General features: G+C 49.9%; 3 protein-coding genes across 3 annotated transcripts; 1 reads left to right on the top strand and 2 right to left on the bottom strand.

Annotated features, from left to right (window-relative positions):
* Positions 1-1,476: 1,476 nt before the first annotated feature.
* On the top strand, positions 1,477-3,401 carry PHYSODRAFT_342571 (hypothetical protein; the record flags this gene model as incomplete). Its single annotated transcript, XM_009541058.1, has 2 exons — positions 1,477-1,559; positions 3,023-3,401. 2 exons carry the CDS (start codon positions 1,477-1,479, stop codon positions 3,399-3,401), a joined length of 462 nt encoding a protein of 153 aa, XP_009539353.1.
* Positions 3,402-10,074: 6,673 nt separating this feature from the next.
* PHYSODRAFT_534457 (hypothetical protein) lies at positions 10,075-10,665 on the bottom strand (the record flags this gene model as incomplete). Its single annotated transcript, XM_009541057.1, has 1 exon — positions 10,075-10,665. A coding segment is annotated over one exon (591 nt), but the record flags the coding sequence as incomplete, so codon positions are not given.
* Positions 10,666-11,825: 1,160 nt separating this feature from the next.
* PHYSODRAFT_342568 (hypothetical protein) lies at positions 11,826-13,047 on the bottom strand (the record flags this gene model as incomplete). The annotated part of the gene is made up of 5 exons (XM_009541056.1): positions 11,826-11,954; positions 11,999-12,082; positions 12,155-12,367; positions 12,741-12,965; positions 13,003-13,047. The coding sequence occupies 5 exons, from the start codon at positions 13,045-13,047 to the stop codon at positions 11,826-11,828; spliced, it is 696 nt and encodes a 231-aa protein (XP_009539351.1).
* Between the last annotated feature and the right edge of the window lie 4 nt (positions 13,048-13,051).

Raw genomic sequence — 13,051 nt, 5'->3', positions numbered from 1 at the left:
TTTCACCGTCTTGACCGTAATGGTTTCCGCAAAATCGACCGTCACGTCTGGGTACTCGTATACGATTCTGATCTTCACCTCCAAGCATCCCTTAAATTCTTGCTGAGAGACCCGGAGCCCCGCGTCGCGATATTTTTTCAAATACTTATCGATGCGAAGAGGCTTCTTCTCCAGTGCTCCCTCGTTGCCTTCCTTCGCGTCCCCCAGTTTCGCGCTCAACTGAGTGAAGACGCTGTCGTCCACGAATGCGGCTATCTCCTCGACTCCAGGCTGGAGATCCGACTGGCTCGCCATGTCCAGCAGAGCGGCAGTGTTGACTTCTCTTTAATGTAGACCACATATTCGCTTTAATTGGACATAATCACTATGTAGTTTCTGTTTTTATTGGACAAAAGTATTTAGGCGCACATCTCGCCAGGTTTATTATAATAACACATATTGTACTTTTTGGCACTTCAGACTGTATTTGTGCTTTGCAATGATTTTGGCAATATGAGGCGAGATTTGCTGTATTATTACGACCACCTGCTAGATTTACGATAAATCGAGGTGCATAAATGGGTGGAGGCCTAGAATTACGCTAAAAGCGCCATAATTGCACTTTCAAAAGTGCAATTGTGGCTGTGCAGCTGCAATTCTGTCGGTTTTTATCCACAAGCACCTACACACACGGCAATTATGCATAAGAGGGTGGATGTGCTGGGGATCATGGACGGTGGTGTACTGGGCCAATGCATGGCTGCTGACAGGCCCTCCCAAGTCGATATATATATGAGGAGGTGGATTTATGCATAATTTTAGCAGACCGTGTATCTTCTTTCACACATATTTAGGAGCAGGCTTTGCCATATTTAGCGTCTAAAATGGTCGGCAAAATAACTGCAAAGCACAATAACTCGTACGACTTATCGAGCACGACTATAAATCGTACTCGAGTACGAATTGCTGTAAGTCGTGGATGGTCAATCACTTGTGTCGAGCATTCGTAAGACAGTTTGACGACAAATCAAATGTAGCAATTTCATTGGTTAATATTGTATTTTGTAGTTTTGAGTGTTGCTGCATCTCGGCTCGTAAATTGGACTGATTCATCTGTGTGCGCATTTTGCCCCCTTTACTAGAGGCAGCGCACTTGAAAAATGTCCGGGCTTTTGATCCTGACGCCATGCACTAACCTCCTGCTAGAAGATTTAAATATACTTGCCAGGAATGGAATGTAAGGACATCATAGCACAGTTATCGTACGACCGTTTGTTCCCGTAGTGGAGCAATGTTTCTTCGCTTTACTGGGGTGAACGACAACAGTCGTTCACCCCACCACGCCAACTCTCCTTTCTACAGTAAAGTACTAACACTACATAGAAGATGGAGATTCGGATAGAGGGCGCATACGCAAACCAGTCTACGCTGTAGCATCGACAAAAAGCATGGCTGCAGGCAGTGGCTTAGTTGCAGGAGATACCGAGTAACTCGCCGATGCCGAAGGTCGAGCCCAGCAGCGATATGGCGCGCGCCGAGCGCCCGCGCAGCAGTGTGGAGCTCCTCCGCACCTCAGCGTCGTAGGTACAATATCTAGGTGTTATCGCCGTTGCAGAGTACGTGGTTGCATTTTGTTGCTGGACTGTAATGATTAGGTAAGAGGGGGTCGGAGGATCTCGGGAAGCCCACTGGCAACACCGTTCCCTGGCTGCCTCGCCTTCACAACTACTATGATGTACGCTCAAGCATAAAAATTACTACATTAAAATGTACATGTAGTACCGTTACGAGCTATTTGTCCCTCTTAGTCTACGTCTACAAACTTCATCGTAACTCCGTGCCCTACAACGGCTGCACCTCTGAGTGGAACAGCTCCACGGACTGCATGCACGCGTTCGTGCAGTCATTATGCCGATATTTAAGCTTGCTGCCAGCGGCCAACTACAGGCACATCGCTTCGTGTGTGAACAGGAGGCTACTTTCCCTACCGCACCATGCAACTGCATCGTTTCGGCGCTCAACGTTGCCGCTGTCGTGGCGAGCAGACCTGAACATTTTTGGCCAATTGTATGGCGCAAACTAGTGTCCGACAAACTGTCTTATGTTTTGACAGACAATATGCAATGTAGCCACTGGTATACAACAACCAAGATGTAGTCAAAACGCGTTGATCGGAAAACGTAAGACGCTTTGTCTTATGATAGGCATTCTGGGGCTAAGTATCGTCTTACGAAAGAGTATGAATCAGCACTAGGAGCATCTCCACCGGTCGTGAGTAAAACTAAATTTTACCCCTTTTCTGTCAATATTTAATCATAGTTTTAGTTTTGTACAGCTCCACCGGTTTGAGTAAATGCTGAGCAAATTGCTCCATTTTTTTTTACGCAGATCAAAGTTTTGCACAAGTTTGCCAACGGAGGAGGCTTTGAGTAAAAGGTTGAGTACATGTAAATGTCGACCGACCAGTAGTAGGGCCAAGTCAAGCGTTCTAAGCAGCGCAAGCGTCACAGACCGCAGTGTCGCCCTTGCTACGTCATCCCTGGGTCTTCCTCAACGTGCTGCCGGGCCCTTTATAGGGCTATACAGCTGTGCGCCGTCGCCATGGCTGGCGCCGAACCAAGAGCTTTAACGCGCTTGCTGCGAGTCTCAATTGCCGGTGGAGCTGCGCACTGTCTTTATCACGGTTGTGCCGTTGTAGGCACGGATCTTAGGGCAATTTGCTTTTAGTTTTACTCAGCACCGGTGGAGATGCCCTAATAAGTAGTGCGCATATGGAGGAATTAAGTAATTCAAGTAGATTGAAGAATTTTTGTAAAAGTCTAAGTAGGTGAATGCATCAACTTGCAAGTAGATTGCCACGGTCAAAAATAACGTTTTATCAGAACTTGAAAACGCGATAAGAATTAAGGACAGGGTAAGATATGAAGATGATGGAGGACGAGCAAACGGAACATCAGCGATAACAAAATAAGTAGGTGCCTCATTATTGAAAACATCATGGTGCCAACTGCCCCCTGTGCAACACCAACTGGGCTGTCTCAAGTCTGCGGCAGCTCGTTGGCAAGCGTGCGTGCCTGGAAAAGCGGTACCCGATCCTAAAGGCTCAGCGACTGGAAAAGGCCCGAGCCTACAAGCGCGAGTACGATAAGCTGTACCACCGCGCTCGCCGTGACGCGCTTAACGAGCTTGACCTGTGTATCATCACTACGGCCGCAGGTGACGTGACCACGACTGTTGTTGAGTCGCTCGTCCTGTCTGTGCCTGGGGACATTGAGTTAGGGGGTTCAACAACAGCTCAGAGCTCACCTCCCCGCTCTGCTCGACGACGTCGTGTTTTCTCGGCACCAGCTCCCCCAACGGTGATCGACATTACGGGGGAGGAGGACCAAGACGAGGACCTATCAACTTGCGCCATTTGCTAGTACGCGCCAGTGGCGCCGGTCACCCCGCGCTCATGCTGACATGCCATGTGTGCCGAGTGCATGTCAATGTACGTGGCGAGAAGCATTCAGGCCGAAGATGTAGCTAACTGCCCTACGTGTAGAGTTCCCATTCGGATGTAGCCATCCGGCTAGCCATACAGCTTTATTTTCTTCATTTTTGAGTAATTAAAAATATTTTTTTCACTTTATTTTGATGAAATGGTCTAAGCAGCAAATGATAATAAATTTGTTGTATATACTTCTTTCATTTACATTGCGTCAGTATCAATAATAGCGCACAAGAACGAGTTGTATTACTGGGAAGTAAAGTCGTACGATCGTGCGAATTGTTGCTATGGAATACCAATTTTCGTCAAGTCACAGTAAGCATCAAAGTAACACATTCGTACGATATTACAGATATAATATCTTCACTTAAGTTTATCCTTGCAGTATATTATCTATCCTTGAACTATCACGTGTATAATACTTTCCTTCGATCCAAGTTCTATTAAAGGTAAATAAGAATTTTATGATATCATTTTCGTACGAGAAGAATTTTAAGAAAACCAAGGTCCGTTCTCGACGTATTGACACTAAGAATTCGAAATGTAATTTTTGCTTTGTTATGCTTTTGCAAAGACTTACGACTGTACTGCATACGTCTTGCAGCTCTAGTATTATTGAGTCATAGCAATGGCAGGCGACGCCGCAGAACCTGGTCGTGTAGACCTGCGTTTGTTCTTCGGCTTTGGACCCGGCTTCATGCCACGCTTCCCTAAGTCAGCTTCAGTGACGATGACTTCAGGTACTAGCAGTTGAAGATCCTGAGCGATGGTCGCCGAGCGGACGGTCGGGACAAACTGGTAGTAATATGTCCACCGCGCGACCGACACGGTGTGTTCCTTCCAGGCGAAAAGCTCGCTCACGTGCATTCCGTGATGAATTGCAGCTTTGACTGCATGGACACACGGGAACATCAGGTCTTGCCAGCGTCGGCACGTTGCATTCCTTCTCGATCAAGTTCACGGTTCGCCACAGATGGGCGTGGTCCGGTCTGCTGCTGATGTCCGTGAATCGCACCATGTACTGGCCATCAAGGCACGGCAAAATCTGCAGGGTTTTCGTAAGAGCCATGATCCCGTCGAGCTTCTTCTTGTAGGTGGGAAGGAGAAAGTCCGAGACGGCTGCAGGGGTGGTCCTCATCACGTCAATTTCGCAATCGTCGTACGGCTCCCCTTGGGAGGTGCTTGCGTGTCCTGCGTTGCTACCTAGACCCTTCTGTCGCGAGGAGGTGCGGCGCCTTTCGGCGAACAGCTCAAACACCTTGACGAAGTATTGCTCGAAAGCTTCCAAGGGGTAGGACGACCGCACTGCATTGCCCAACCAACTGTTCGCTGCCTCGGACAGGTTGGAAGTGACCTCGTCATAAGAGGGTTGGTTGTACTTCTCGTTGAACGCGTATGTTACCCAGTGCGACTTGTCAATTCCAGCGAGCCAATGGGCGAGTCTCCGAGAGTTTTGAGCTGTAAAACTTGTAGTCGTTCTCGCATTCGCTACGTGCCATCTGAAACACAAGTGACTGTTCTGCCGGCGTCAGCGCGGAGCCCTTCTTCTCGATGTTGGTGATAATGTGCCCAACGCAAAATCGATGTCCGGAATCCGGATACAACTCCGTCACAGACGCCAGGAGACCCTTCTGTCTGTCCGATACGAACACAGGTTTCCACGCCGAGACGTCTTGAAGCGCGTCTTTCATGTTCTGCAGGAACCAGCTCCAATGAGTAATCCTCTTGATCGACAATAGCGAGTCCGAAAACTAGGATGTGGCTGTGGTGTAGCGGGATCGGCCAAAATCTGGTGAAGATCGAATGTATTGCCGTGACGCGGGGATAGGTTGTGGAGCAGCGCGGGAATCTTCGCTCTGCGTCCGAGTATACGCTCCGATCGAGGGTTGTTCGCTCCGATCGGTCGGCCTGGAGTCGATCCACGGCCTGTAGTTGCCTTTCCGGGTGTGTTCCTTCCTTTCGTGAGTTGCTTGCCGCTTCCTATAGCGGGATCGAGGTTGATCGAGAGGAGAAACGATCGCCGGCCAAGCAGTATCCGGTCGATCGAGGGTTCGCACACAAGAAATAGATCGCTAGAGTAGGTCAAGCTGGCCAATGTATTAATCCAGTCTTAACCGTACCACTAGCTCACTGTCCAAAGTGTCGATGCTTGCCGAGGCCAATGTAGTTCCAGGGACTTGACGACTTGAGGGACTTGTGCTCTTCGGTGCAAATTCTGCTCTGATTTATGTTTAGCTGGTGTCTCGCTACCACTACCATCTCACCTACCATCCTACAACTAAACAACTACTGGATTCTTGTCCTGGCTTCGCCCCCATGTGCTCCCCATCTTGGCTGATCGGCGATCGACGATCGACGATCCACAGCTCTCGATCGCGATCAGTCCACTTCGGTCTTCAGCCGTCCCACTCTACGATGTCGCTCGTTGATCTTGCCCTCGTGCATGACGTCCTTCGCTTTCGACATGCGCCCTTCGCACCGCGCCTCTTCGATCGGTGCATCACCACTCTCCATGTGTCGATCAGCTTTGATCTACCTGGTTCCACACCCCGCCTACGTGCGAGTATCATCCCGGTGCCTCGATCGCTCGTCGAATCTCCTCGATCTCCGCAATCCCAGTCTTGTTCAGGTCGCCCTTCTCTCGATCATTGATCCCCTTGATTTTTGGTCGATCGTTTATGCCGCCTTTCTCAGAGAACAAATCTTGTTCTCGCGCTTCTCCACATGGCCTTTTAGGTCCTTCGTGGTCGCCAACAGAAACACTCCGCGCTTGTTCATATCACCCTTGAGATGTGTTCCGTCCAGGCCGATGACGTGTCGGCAGTGTACTTGAAGGCATGCCCCTAGAAAAACGCAAGCCCTTCTGAACATGTTATTCTCGCGCCTGCCAAACCCGTAGCTTGTCGTTGAGTTCGCATCACTCACCATGGCTAGATATCCCTCCAGCTTCTGGTAACTCCCGACGACGTCGTCGCGCAGCGATTCGAGAAGATCCCGCTTGATCTTGGATGCCGCAGTTCGGTTCGTTATCATCCCCTTAGTCATCAAAAAGTCGATGATAGCCCGCCCTGTGCCCGAGGCCCACGTTCCGCTGTAAGAGGGGAGCAACTCACGCTCAACGACGCCCCTCATCACTCGGTAGGGCACATCGCGAAGTCGCTGACGAGAGGTATCTCCTGCGAGACCGCCTTCAACAAAGGTATCGCCCTGAAAACCGCCGTGTCTGAAGTGGTCATGGGCCAGACACATCCTTGTTATCTTCCAGTTGTTGCGGATCCCGTACACCGTAATGAAAAATGGGCAGTTGGCAGTGCTGCCTGAAATGAGCTGCTGCTGCCCTTTCACCGCCTTGCAAGTGTACTTGGCGTTTCCTTCTTGACGACGAGAGTGATAGCTGTTGTTGGCCACGCGAATGGAAAAGCCACGGGCTCGAGCAAACTCGTGACAGCGTTGCAGCAGAGCCTTTTTCGACTCAAGCGTCACAGACGCAACGTTGTTCCCATGGTCGGAAACTACGCCGTAAGAAGAGGGGTCGAGGGGATCCAAGCCGACATCTAGCTCAGGTCGTAGCATGCGCATCTCGATGACTTCGGCGATGTCCGCTTCTTCGACAGCGGATGAGGTGATCATGGGCGAAGACATTGTCCGGGTGACCGAAACAGGAGAGGTGGTAGAGGTGTTGAGGCGTGTAGTTGGGTGGGTATCCGACAAAAAGACGAATGAGCCCTGCAGTCAAAACTCGCGAGCTAAGAGAACACAGGCTAAACGAGGTGGTTATGAAACTCCTACAGAGATGTGTTGCTAAGCTCCGGCCCAAGATACTGAAAAAAAGTATGAACGTCCGTTTCAAAATGTACGCCAAGAAGCTCAGAATACCGCGAAGTGAGATGCTCGGAATGCCCGTCCGTTTTAAAACTTACGAGTCGTAAGTTATTGCTGTCGTACGTTACAATAAACGTAAGAGTACTTAACAGAGGCGTGGCCTGCTCAGAATGCCCGTCCGTTTTAAAACTTACGAGTCGTAGGTTGTTGCTTTCAGACTTTTCAACAAACCCAACTGTACTTATCAGACGCGCGGCCGACGAAGTTTTAATACAGAACCAAGTGCGTTAGTTTGGTCTGCGTGCATACAATTCTACGAAGCGATGATGTAAACTTACACATTAGCATTACGACACTCTTACTCTAAAAAGGTAATTTCGTACGATATTACTTGGCCCTGGAAAACAGTTATTTTTGCCCATAAAATTAACGTTCAATTCGGATATGATAAAACGTTATTTTTGACTGTGGCAATCTACTTGCAAATTGATGCATTCACCTACTTAGACTTTTACAAAAAGGCTTCAATCTACTTGAAACTTAATTCCTCGCGCGTATGTCATCTCCTGCATGATTTAGCACATCCAGCATGGATTAGCATCCTTTTGGCACTTTCCGAAAGTGCCATTTCCGAGCCAAGCTGGCTTCGAAACACGACTTCAAAGCCACTATGATTTACCACTAAGTACGAACACTATCTAGTGCACTAATTAGGAGGGAAAACCGGTTGCAAAGCACAATATCATAGAGCACATATATATCATAGAGCACACTTTCGATTATCCAATGAAAGCCATATAATTCACACTTGAAATAAGACATTCAATCTCGGAGCCTGATAGCCGCGCTCGTTGCGTTACGCCATTTTGACTGGCGCGAACAGGTAGAACGCGCTTAAAAAGTGAAGGTGACGCGCGGCCAAAGCAGTACGAGCGCTCGTTGCGATTACTTAAGTACGTACGAGTTCAAGCTGTGTGTGCTTCGATTCCTAGACACTACACCGATGGCAAAAACGGTAGCTAACGGAAAACGCCAATTTGTATACCGCATACTATTGAATTGAACACTTGTCAAATCTAGAAAGATATACAAATAGGAAGGGGGTTATACTACCAAAGTAGCTCCGACGCATTCAAGTCTGAAATATTGTGTGTAGAGCTAGCTACGTTCTGCAAAACCTCTTTGATGGCATCCTGCCAACGTATGTACCAGTCTTCAAACCATGGAGACATCCATAGATTGCGCAGAGTTGGTTCACAACGTCTCTCATGCCGTTAGATGCAAGCAGAACTTAGACCAACAACCAAAACCATTTTTCTTTGGGTACCTTACGGTAATTTTGCGTAAAGTTACACAAAATGCAAACAGTACCGAATACAAGTGTCAGTTTTTAAACTGTGGTCTTTAAAAAGATAAAAAATAACCGGATCTTGCTTGCCGTATTTGACAAAGTAATACTTATACGGAAAATAAAGGGTGATTTTCAATTTTAAGACATCTCTTAGCCAATCAAAAGATGTTTACATGCTAAACTTCACATAAATTTCAAGAAAATTATAAGTACTCAACGTTCTATACGGTTTGGTTGAGGTATACAAATTGGCGTAGGTACAATAGCTTTGTATACTGAGCACATTCTATCAGATTTGAGAGGAGGTATTCAATTCGGGAAGGGTACGCTATTTGGCGCTATCCGTTAAGTATTTTCCTGACGGGAAGGTGATTCCCTTCATTTCATTTTCATCCGGGCTTCAGGAACAAACTTTGCCAGGAGGTCTTTCACCGTCTTGGCCGCGATAGTTTCCGCCAGATCGAAGGTCACTCCAGGAATCTCGTACACGTCCATGATCTTCGTGAATATTAACCCTATCGTTAACGCCATACATTTCTGTTTGAAGGGACACCATACAAACTTTAAGTAAAACGGGGTAAAATGATGCATGGGGTATCATTTTGCTGTATTAGGTTTGCGAGGCCAACTGATCAAAAGTATACGTGATGGGAGGTTTGAAGCGACCTTTCGATCAAAAAGATACGTGAGGCATCATTTTACTGCTTCTCTGTGATTCGCTGCGAATCGACAAAAGTATCAGTGGAAGCAGTACCGTGAGAACAGCACCCTAACAAAACTTTAGTAAGAGCAGTACCGTGGATCACAGCGCCATCTTGTGGATTATGTGGGGCTTTTCCTAGTTGTGAAGCGGCGGCGCCGTGGTCTCCGATGCGACGCTGGCGACTATGGCGGCTGTCCTGGACCTGGCCGGAGCGTCTCCGACGGCGGCGACAAGCACGCGATGACTGCGGGCATCTCGGGCAGCAAGCACAACGGCGGCCGCAGCGCCGCCGTGTGTGCCGTCAACAGCATGGTCTCGGAGGCTTCCGCGGCGACCGTGGCCGTGTTGGATGTGATCGGGGGCGTCTCCGCTGGCATGGTCACGAACGCGACGGTGGCATTCGGCTCGGGCAGCGAGCGCAACGACAGCGGCAGTCCGCACGCAGGTTGCCGCCGGTAGTAGCGTCAGCGGCGTCGCAAGCGACATCGACAGCAGGGTCTCGTACACGATGGAGGTGACCGTGGCCTTGGTGGATGTGGTATACGTAGGATCACCGTATTCAGACAGCTTTGGGTTTCGTTAGAATTATCAATTCACACTAGATGAAACATTACTTGAGATATTACATTCAACTTAATTGCATATAGCTCTGTTACTAGGGGGAGGACATAGTAACTTCAGTAACGTGTTTTCACCTTGGAGCGTCCTGCTCTGCGAATCAACTGGATATCACCCATGATAGCGGGGAGGCCAAAACCAGCGCGGCCTTAGAGCTTGTGGTGCCAAGTCGAGAGGTTGCTCTTGAAGCCATTGGGGCGAGCGGTGGTATGCGCGCTTCTCGCAAGAGCATGTCCAGTGAGCTTGATCCTTGAGTTGGTCCGCCAGCATATCGACTCTGTCCATAGCTGTGGCTAGATCGGCAACTATGTTGTAGCGTTTCTGCAAGTCAAGGCCTTCCTTATAATGGTTCATGAGGGTGTCGTGTGGTGTGGAAGGGTCCGCCTCCATCGCGATAAAGCGCTCGATATGTTCGTCTTGCTCCTCGCGATACCGCAACAAGTTGGAGTTTATACATTTTAGACGTGCCCGAATTTGCGGTCGCGTGATCAACATTTTCATATCGAATACAAACATAGATATCATTACCCGTAACCAGCCACGATACACATTTTGGCTTACCTCAGACAGCTCCATGCACGTCTCCTGCCAACGCATCATCCAGATAAAGTTGTGCGCACGGTCATCTTCACCGCGACAAATCGCCACGTAGAGGTCGTTCATCTCTTTCACTGGCAGTGCAATTATGAAGTCGTCTATGTCGATCGACGTGCCACATCTCGCTTCGGTTCTCTACAGGTAGGCACTGATTAGCTTTAGCCAAACGTTATTGCGTAGCTACACGAACTTACCCGCTCTCGCCCAGAAGGGGTCACAAATACTGGATACAGATTGTCGAACTCCAGTTGCTCACCGGCGCTACACAAAACCAAAGACTATATATGCGATGAGCATCAGCACGGCCGAAACAATGTCATCACTACCATTTCAAGCGTCTTGGACGATCCGTAAATTCGCCTTCCATCGCTTGCATGCGTCTTCGTTGGTCCTGGCAACTACCCATACATAGCCGTTCGTATTAGCACTAGCATAACAACACGATGCCGAAACAGCCAAAACACGTACCTCTACATTATCCGCGTCCTTCCTGCGATCAACCATCTTTCCACTTGAGCGCAGAATCTAGAATGATGAAGTACTAGAAATCAGCGTTGTTGGGTGGATATGATGGACCGAATATATTGTTATTTGTATGGCCATGTTCGAAGTGTTCAAAGGGACCGAACGTACTAGGCTTTGTATGGGGTGGTTCGACTCATCGTTGTATGTGATGTTAGTATGGTGGAGTTTGAACCCACCGGTGCAGGTTCAATGCCCGCCATGCGGAATGCAGCGTAGCTGTGCTGACAAGGTACCGTGCAAAATGCATCGGATATCGAGTGCGGGATGAATACAGTGTAATTACACAGAGTCATGAATAGTACGAGTACTCAAAGCGTTCAACGGTAACATACGGTACTTAGATTTACTCCAGTATTGCTACCAAATGTAAGTGCAGTAGCGGCTTCGGCATCGTCTCCACAGTTACGTTGACCCATGCAAACCCCATAGTGACGGTCCGAACTACGGTACACGGCGACAGTGGTGACGCCCATCGTAGATACACTGCTGCCAAGTGCCAATGCCGCCTGCGTGTCCCTGTCGCTGGGCAAATTGGGCGCTTGCGACGTCGTCGTCATGGCGACTTCAGGCTCCATCTTGACCCCCGATGGGACTCGAACGCTCCATTTCTAGCGGTAGCCTCTCTTGATCTTTGTCGCCGGTGGCACCCCGCTCCCTCCTGAGGCATCTACGTGCGGTTGTCCGTCGATGAGGATCGCTGGAAGCGAAAAAGGGCGGGAGAACGCCGTCCACCTGCAGGTCTAGTGGGCAGTCGTCCAGTGCCGCCTCCGACGCTCCATCTCGGGGTCCTGTAGCGGAATCTCGGCGTCTCGCAGCTGAACGTGGTTGACAGCCACACCCGGCGGCAATGCCGTGAGGAGAGTTGGGGGCTACGGGACAAACGACACCATCCCAGCGCCAGTTCTAGTAGCACTGCGTTATCGACAACAAATGCGCTGTTGCGGCGGTTGTGCGGGACGTGGTCGTCGGGTGGGTACACGACGGACAGCGAGTCCAACTTCATGCCCGGTGCGTCCCGAAGTCAGCGCGTCAAGTAGCACAGGCGGTCGGCAGCAGCAGATGCGTCGACACACAGGAGCTGAGCGTGTGGCGACTCCAACGACGCTGGACTTGGAGAGTGAGGGGCGAACTGGCAGGCTGGACTTGACCGCAGCGTGCATAGTATCACGGGCAGCCACGCGCCGTAAACGATGGGTACGGCCAGCACATGTGTACCACCGTCGTTCGAGGCGTGGAAACCGGAAGAACGGAGCGTGGTCAGCCAGGGACACTTGGGATCGAGCTTGCAAAATCGGAAATGAGCTCCGATTCGAGAAGGTCATTTTGATTCGGAGCAAGCCGAGCAAGCCGACCAAACAACAGTGGATCGATTTGAACTAATTCCACCAATCACACTTCTTGTTGAACTTTGGCAGCCAATCACTGTCATCGATTTTTCGGAGACAGGTCTTGATTGGTCAAAGCGAAGACATGGAAAAAAATGTCAGCGCGGGAAAGCTTGAAAAGATCAACCAAAGCAAAATGGGCACCAAAAAGGCGAGCCTTTACATGTTGTGTAAACCACTTCAAATACCAATAGTCTATTTATGTGACATTATGTATCGCGACCGCTCTACCCGTTCTCCCTCGCCGAAACGCCCTACCATCGGCATTACCCCAATCATAGTCTTGATGGACCTGGTCGGAAACGTCTCCGCCGTCGGCGACACGGATGCGATGGTGGCGGGCGACTCGGGCAGCAAGCACAACGGCGGCCGCAGCGCCGCCGTGTGTGCCGTCAACAGCATGGTCTCGGAGGCTTCCGCGGCGACCGTGGCCGTGTTGGATGTGATCGGGGGCGTCTTCTCTGGCATGGTCACGAACGCGACGGTGGCATTCGGCTCGGGCGGCGAGCGCAACGACAGCGGCAGTCCGCACGCAGGTTGCCGCCGGTAGTAGCGTCAGCGGCGTCGCCAGCGACATCGAC

The sequence above is a fragment of the Phytophthora sojae genome (genome assembly GCF_000149755.1).
Source record: "Phytophthora sojae unplaced genomic scaffold PHYSOscaffold_18, whole genome shotgun sequence".
In the NCBI taxonomy this organism is placed as follows: Eukaryota; Oomycota; class Peronosporomycetes; order Peronosporales; family Peronosporaceae; genus Phytophthora; species Phytophthora sojae.
Note: the sequence above shows the minus strand (reverse complement) of the source record. Positions and strands in the feature narration are given on the sequence as shown.